The 7,745-nt window shown below is 45.4% G+C and overlaps 1 protein-coding gene across 1 annotated transcript; it reads right to left on the bottom strand.

Moving 5' to 3' along the window:
* Positions 1-3,689: 3,689 nt before the first annotated feature.
* Positions 3,690-7,745, bottom strand: LOC125125387 (small integral membrane protein 4). Its single transcript, XM_047776324.1, has 2 exons — positions 7,349-7,745; positions 3,690-3,794 (listed from the first exon to the last, which is right to left on the bottom strand). Exons 1-2 carry the CDS (start codon positions 7,497-7,499, stop codon positions 3,703-3,705), a joined length of 243 nt encoding a protein of 80 aa, XP_047632280.1. The 5' UTR covers positions 7,500-7,745; the 3' UTR covers positions 3,690-3,702.

Raw genomic sequence — 7,745 nt, 5'->3', positions numbered from 1 at the left:
TTTGGATTAACCAGGTTTGGTTGTTCTGTTAAAGCCTGTGTCAGATGTTAGTTTCAAGCAGGTTTAATTTCTGCAAGCCTTGATTTGATGCTGATAAGGCTACAGCTGTCAGTCTAAGGGAAGAAAGCTTCTTGGGTGGAGGCAAAAATCACTGGCCAGACTGTGGTTCAGGGCTCAGGATGCATTAACACAGAAGGTGAGTGTAGTCACACTACAACCTGACATGCACGTCTTACCCAAGGCTGGCAGTCAGGGATTCCTAACACGTCCTCAGCATGGGTAGAAATGCAGGCTGAAGTTGAAATTGCAGAATTGTTACTGATGGTGGAAGGCAAGGAAAGCATGTTCTATATCATAAATCAGTGTAACCCATTTCAAATAGCTGTTGGTGGTTAGAAGAGACAGGTGGCCTGGATGTGTTTTTATCATGCTTATAAGCTCCTGAAACATGACCACACTTTTAATACAAAGTGTTGGTAAAAAAAAAACCGTTTTCCTCTAATATCACTTTGCAAATCCCTTTGGTTCTGTTCCCCTTACAGTTTAGGGCTGTACTGCCATCTGTGCTCATGGGCATATTTTGAATGATCTCCAAAGCATTAGTTAAGCATTTCACCTGAATGCTGCGAGTAATACTGCTGAGTATTCCTCTATTCCTTTTTCACTTGGAAGTGGCTAGGCCAGCTGAATGAAAGTTCCAACCTAAGGATGTTAATAGACTAGTTCTATCCCCCAAATAGATTTGGAATTCATGTCTTGTGGATTGCATATACATGTGGCAAGAAATTCTAAAATTGTTTTTTCCTTTTTTAGGGCCTCACCTGCTGCATATGGAAGTTGTCAGGCTAAGGGTCAGATTGTAGCTGCAGCTGCCACCCTAGGCCACAGCCACAGCAACACCAGATCCAAACCACATTTGCAACCTATCCCACAGCTCCCTGTAACACCAGATCCTTAACCCACTGGGCAAGGCCAGGGATCGAACCCACATCCTCATGGATACTAGTCGGGTTCTTAACCCCCTGAGCCACAACCGGAACGCCAAGAAATTCTAAATTTAATACACATATATGAAAACTAAGACCTGAATACTGCTGTACTAGGAGAGAAACTGTTTTGTAAAACACCATGATCCAAGTGTGTGTGTGTGTGTGTGTGTGTGTGTACTTTTTTAAGAGAAATAACTCACTGTGAAAAATCCAAATTTCTAAAAGATTAATTTGATTAAGCTACAGCTTTAGATATTTAGGCGATTTCCAAAATAGGACTGCTAGATGAACAAAGATAGCCCTCCCATACCAAGCATTTACTTTTTTTCTTTTTTCTTTTTTTTTTGGGGGGGGGGTCTTTTTGTCTTTTCCTGAGCCGCTCCTGAGGCATATGGAGGTTCCCAGGCTAGGGGTCTAATCAGAGCTGTAGCCACCGGCCTACACCAGAGCCACAGCAACTCAGGATCCGAGCCACGTCTGCGACCCACACCATAGCTCACGGCAATGCCAGATCCTTAACCTACTGAGCAAGGCCAGGGATCGAACCCTCAACCCCATGGTTCCTAGTCGGATTCATTAACCACTGCGCCGTGACAGGAACTCCTATACCAAGCATTTACTCTTTATTTACTCTAAATATTTTCCCTATCACTTAGATGATACAGTGAAGCTGCAAAGCTCACATTCTTTCCCCATCACCCTAGTGGAGGAAGTTGTCTTGCAATAAATACTAATTAGATTTTTGTCATTCTAGAGTTAAGTATTTTGGTTTTTAAAATGTAAGTTATTATTTGCCTTTTTCACATTGTGGGGCACTGCAGTTCTCTTAAGAGTATAATAGAGCATTGCTTTTATATTATGAAAGTTCCCTTAAATAATCCTAGTATCTGATAATTCAGGTAGAGTCACATGCCTTAGTAAAAATGTTAAAAAAAAGAAATTGAGGAAAAGTTTAAAAGTTTACATCTTGATTAGCAAAAATTAGTTTTATAGCATCCAAATTAATGTGCTCTAAAAGTATCTTCATTTTAATACAATAATTGCTTTGCTGCTTTGCTTGAGGTCAGACATTGTCCTGCCATCTTCAAAGTGCACATGAGGAGTTCCTGTCATGGCGCAGCGGAAACAAATCTGACTAGGATCCATGAGGTTGCAGGTTCAATCCCTGGCTTCACTCAGTGGGTTAAGGATCTGGCATTACTGTGAGCTGTGGTGTAGGTCACAGATGAGGCTGGGATCCTGTGTTGCTGTGGCCGTGATGTAGGCAAGCAGCTGTAGCTCTGATTGGACCCCTAGCCTGGGAACCTCCATATACTGAGGGTGTGGCCCTAAAAAGCAAAAAAAAAAAAAAGGGTGCATGTGAGAACCACCTTCCTCTCCTTGGTGCTGTTGGTCATCACTGGTCTTCACACTTGAGCCATCTCTGAGCAGTGACTCAGTAGTGCTTTAATGAGATCTGAGTCTTCAGTGGCTCTTTATATGAATTGGTTCTTATATAAATGGACTGACTTAAATTAGATAAAATCCCTTAGAACAATTGATTTGTGGCAGAGATCATTAACTTGAGGATATTCTGTGGCCTTAAGCATCTGCTTTTTTATTCATGAGCAATAGTTGGACACTATTTTGAAATTTAGCCTTCTTTAATATGCAGATATTTTCTTGATTGAAAAGATGTTGGATGTGATTCTCCAAGCATGGAAAGATGCCTTTGCTTTTTCTACCAGCTGATCCAAACATACTCTAGGTCAGACTATAAAATCTCTCCCAAAAGACTGAGCCTCTGATTTTGCTTAAGTCTATGGTGGATTTATGCTGAAGGTTCACTTTCTTTGGGAAGAAGTTGTGTCTTCACCTTCAACAGCTTGATGAAAGCAATATTATCACAGAGGGCAGTGAAGCCTATTGCTCCCCAGTCCTCATGGAGGTCCAGCCCTTGTATATTAATAGAGCCAGGCAAGGGAAGAGGTTGTTGCTATTCACAGGTGCTACTTACAGGGAGTAATAGACCTGGCTTTTATTCATATTAAGTCCAAATTCTGCAAAAAAAAATAAGTTTGTCCTTGTTGCCTAAAACAAAGGACCTCACAGACAATTCAGTGTGCATTGAAAAGAATCCTGATTGATGCTTGCTTCTTTTTATTATTATTATTTTCTTTCTTTCTTTCATTTATTGGCTTTTTAAGGCCACACCCTTGGCATATGGAGGTTCCCAGGCTAGGGGTCCAATCGGAGCTACAGCTACCAGCCTACACCACAACCACAACAAAGCAGGATCTGAGCCTCCTCTGCGACCTACACCACAGCTCATGGCAATGCCAGATCCTTAACCCACAACCTCATGGTTCCTAGTCGGATTTGTTTCCACTGTGCCACGATGGGAACTCCTAAATTCTTTTTTTTCCAGCCATGCCCATGCCATGAGGACATTCCTGGGCCAGGGATCGAACCCATACCACAGCAGTGACCCTCAACCTGCTGTACCACAAGCAAACTCCTTGATCCTTGAATTCTTTTAAGAAATACTTCATGGACTATAGTCAATGGGTAGATGTGTTTTAGTAGGAAATAATTTTCCCACAAGTGCTGTCCATCAGTGACTTGGGAAGTATTCAAGCAGAGACAGGAAAACTATAAAAATTCTTTGTAAAGGCAATTCTGTGTAAGAACAAGAGATCTTAAAGGAGTTGAAACCAGTAGTAAAGTTTCATATTCACTTTATTGACTGCTGAAGTTCAGTTTCTGATGCATCTTCCAGCCTTCTCTGATACTGTCTTTCTGAGGCTTTTCTACGGTAGACATCGTCTGTATCAAACAAAGATTATATTTAGGTTTTTAAGAAACTAAGGAATTAAAAGTACTCATATATCTGAGTAATTTAACCAATAATCTAGGATTGTCACCTGAATCTCGATGTCTGACAATACCAAAATAATCTTAAAAGAAGACATGATTTAAATGAGGGACTATGTTAATGCAGCTTTGCACAACATTAGCAGAGTCAGTGTCTTCAGAGGTGGAAACATGTCTTAGCATGCCTCTTAGCAAGTTATCTTCTCTCTGAAGTCATTCTTCTTAACTGGGTCCTCAAAGGCACTTCTGGCCCTGCAGGTCTCTGCTGCTCCCTCTGCCACACCCAGAACTAGGGGAGGGAGCTGAGGGAGGTCTCCTTGTTCTCAGCTGCTGCTCTTCCAGACTAGTGATTCTCTGCCCTCTTTCTCTGGGGCTATCCCATTTGCCACCATCTCTGCACTGACACCTTCTGTCCATCACTCCCCTTCAGTCTCTGAAAACGCTAGCATCTAGCCTAGGCTCCCTGACCCTGTCCTGTGCCATCTTCCTACCCCACAACAGGTATGAAGCACCAGCCCACTTCACCTTCCTGACTTCTCCAATCAACTTCTGCCATCTGCTTGCAGTGTTCCTCTGAAGTAATAAATTCATTCTGCTCTGACCACAACTTCTCCTACCTTTTTAGCTCTTGTGTCCTTGGACCTCTACCAACTTCCTCTGAGCACCTCGTCAGCCCCTTCTTGTTCTCGCTTCCTGCCCAAACCAGCTAAAATTCCTCTATTATCAGTATCAACTTCTTGACACATCTTTAAAACCCCAAGTATAAGAATTCCCTTTGTGGCTCAGCTTTATGAACCCGATCAGGATCCAAGAGGACGCAGGTTCGATCCCTGGCCTTGTTCAGTGGGTTAGGGATCCAGCATTGCCACGAGCTGTGGTATAGGTCGCAGATGCAGCTCAGATCCTGCATTACTGTGGCTGGGGTGTAGGATGGCATCTGTAGCTCCAATTCAACCCCTAGCCTGGGAACTTACATATGCCATGGGTGCAGCCCTAAAAACCAAAAAAAAAAAAAAAAATGAACCTAATACAGATTAACCCAACTTCTTTTCTTCTCCATGCCTTTTTTTTTTTTTTTTCCTTCTTTTCTCTTTTTTCAGGCTGCACTTGCAGCATATGGACGTTTCCAGGCTAGGGGAACAATCAGAGCTGCAGCTGCCAGCCTACAACACAGCTCATAGTAACACTGGATCCTTAACCCACTGAGAGAAGCCAGGGATCAAACCTGCATTCTCATGGATACTAGTTGGGTTCTTAACCTACTGAGGCACAACGAGAACTTCCTATGCCTCACCCTTCTTGCTTTGCACTGTGGGACCAAGTGTTGCATCTAACTGGGTCAGCTGTGATGCCTAACAATCCTGTTTCTTAAGCCACAGCCCTGACCCTACTTTACGCACCTCCAAATGCCCATGAACTCTTTCTTCAACAGGAAAAAGTCATCAGTAAGGAACTCTTCCAGTTGACTTGCAAGGGCTACTCCTTACCCTGCTCTGATCCCATCTCTCCCACCTTCCCTAGGGCCAAGGTATCTCCAGTCTCTCTCCACCAGCTTGCTTTCTTTGCATATCTTCAAGTCTCTTCTAGAAAGGAAGAGGGGGCTGACCTCCCATTCACTTAGTAAAACTTCCTGAGCCTTCTGTCTTCTGTGATAACAAATCCTTCTTGTTTCCCTCCCTTGTCTCGCTGGCTGCTCTCAGTCACCCTTAAAATGTTGGAGTTTGACTCTGATTTTTATCACAATCTGCTTGTGAATTACCTACAAACCTAAATCTGCCTTCTGAGCTTCAGATTTATATAACCATTTTCCCCCTCAGCACATCCAAAATGGAGCCCAGGATTGTCCTCCCCATGTTCCCCTGCCCCAGCTGCCCTACCAGAAGCTTCCATTCCTCATCTCCTGAATCCATTCAGTTACCAAGCCCTGTCAGTACTACCTCTGAGGTGCCTCTCAATTCCATCCACTTATTGGCATCTCACCCTAGACCAGGCCACCATTTCAAACCTGGACAACCACAGAGCCTAAGTGTTGCTGCCAATCTTCTCTCCACAAGAGACCATTCTCCACATGTGGTCATCCACTGCTGCTTAAAAACCTTCAGTCCTTTGGGATACATTCTTGATACTCCAGTCCCTTTGTGGCCCTGCCCCGGGACCTTTGTAACCACCTTATCCCTCACTCTGCTCACATGCTTCAGTCCCTCCAACACAACATACTTTCACACCAAAGCCCAGAGGTCTGCTCTTAACCACTGGCGTGAGATGCTTTCAACTCCACAAAACTTTCCCTCATCTGGCTGACACCTACTCAATCTTCAGGTCCTACCTGACAGGGTAACTCCTCCAGGAAGCCTTCCCTGCACCACATAAACCAATTCAAGTGCCCCACTCAAGACTCCCATGCTCCCTCTACTTTGTTCTCACATCACAATAGTAAGTGTATGATCCATCTCCCCCATTAGTGGCTGTTCCAGGTTGGTAGACCCTTCACCTTGTTCATTATATCCTCTCATCAGTGCTCATTAAATATTAATGAACGGATGAACAAAAGGATTAAATATCTTTAGAAAGCACTATTTTTTTTTAAATGGGAGTTGGTAATTCACAAGTAACTGTTTCTCAAAACGGAGAAAGCAGGGCCTGCCTAAGGGTTAGGAAAATCATCCCAGAAGAGCAACTACTTTGTCCAGAGCTAGTGCTCAGGAAAGCAATGCCAGGTACTGTTTTCATAGTGCCAGGCCCTGGTGCCAATGACTCTGGCCTGTAAAGACAGTAGTATTTAGCTAAGACGGGCAGACCAGTTCCTTCTAAGGTTTGGACTTTACAGTTCAGAGAGGACTAGCCATTGAGGAGCTCCCATGAATCCTCAGGATCCCATCTGCTTCTAGGTCCTGTGAGCAAGTCTGTTCCTTAGGGCCAAACAATATCACGGGCATGGGCGAAGAGCAGGCTCGAAAGGAGGGCGTCCAGGAGTTCCCGTCGTGGCGCAGTGGTTAACGAATCCGACTAGGAACCATGAGGTTGCGGGTTCGGTCCCTGCCCTTGCTCAGTGGGTTAAAGATCCGGCGTTGCCGTGAGCTGTGGTGTAGGTTGCAGACGCGTTGCTGTGGCTCTGGCGTAGGCCGGTGGCTACAGCTCCGATTTGACCCCTAGCCTGGGAACCTCCATATGCCGCGGGAGCGGCCCAAAGAAATACCAAAAAAAAAAAAAGAAAGAAAGAAAGAAAGGAGGGCGTCCAAAGTAGAGTCACGTGCCATCCTGTCAAAGTGCAGGGAAGGTCTCCAGATTGGACGCCAATACCCTCTGTTGCCTCGCTTACAGGAGACCCCAGGCGGTCTCCAAGGCCCAGCGAAAGGAAGGAATTGCACTCGCCCTTCTGACCGGGTAAAAGCAGCTCGGCGCTGAGTGGAATAAACGGTCTGTAACTTTAGAACATCCCTCAGGAAAACAGCTCCCTTGCCGCTTCCTGCCAGAAATGAAACGGAGGTTGCTGCACTCCCACTTACAGAAGGTCTCCTGGCCCACGCGCACTTTAATCATGATCCACTCCATCGTTCCTCCCAGGACAAAAAAGAAGGGCAGGAACCTGTAGACGCCGAGTCGCTGCTTCCCGGGTACCCGCTGCAGAACCCGCCTCACCTGGGCCCTGGAAAACATGCTGGACCGAGGCTGTGGCGGTGAGGCTGAACAGAGAACGACGGGAGCTGTCCTAGCCCCTGGACTGTAGCGCTGGAATGAAGCAGAAGCCGCCCTGACGGTCCTTGCTGACTACAGCAATCAGGTTGCCGTACGACCCCAAGCTCCTCCAGCTCCAAGGGATAAGAAGCTGAGCAGGACAGGAGCGCCGCTCTGACCTCCAGGATCCCAAGGCCTAGGACCGCTCCACCAATCAGAGTGCGGTGG

The sequence above is a fragment of the Phacochoerus africanus genome, chromosome 1, assembly GCF_016906955.1.
Source record: "Phacochoerus africanus isolate WHEZ1 chromosome 1, ROS_Pafr_v1, whole genome shotgun sequence".
Lineage (NCBI taxonomy): Eukaryota > Metazoa > Chordata > Mammalia > Artiodactyla > Suidae > Phacochoerus > Phacochoerus africanus.
Note: the sequence above shows the minus strand (reverse complement) of the source record. Positions and strands in the feature narration are given on the sequence as shown.

Coding starts and splice junctions, on each gene's coding strand:
- LOC125125387 (XM_047776324.1), bottom strand. CDS start 7,499: ATGTTTTCCAGGGCCCAGGTGAGGCGGGTTCTGCAGCGGGTACCCGGG. Junction 3,795..7,348: donor CGTGGGCCAGGAGACCTTCT/GTAAGTGGGAGT, acceptor TGTTTGATACAG/ACGATGTCTACCGTAGAAAA.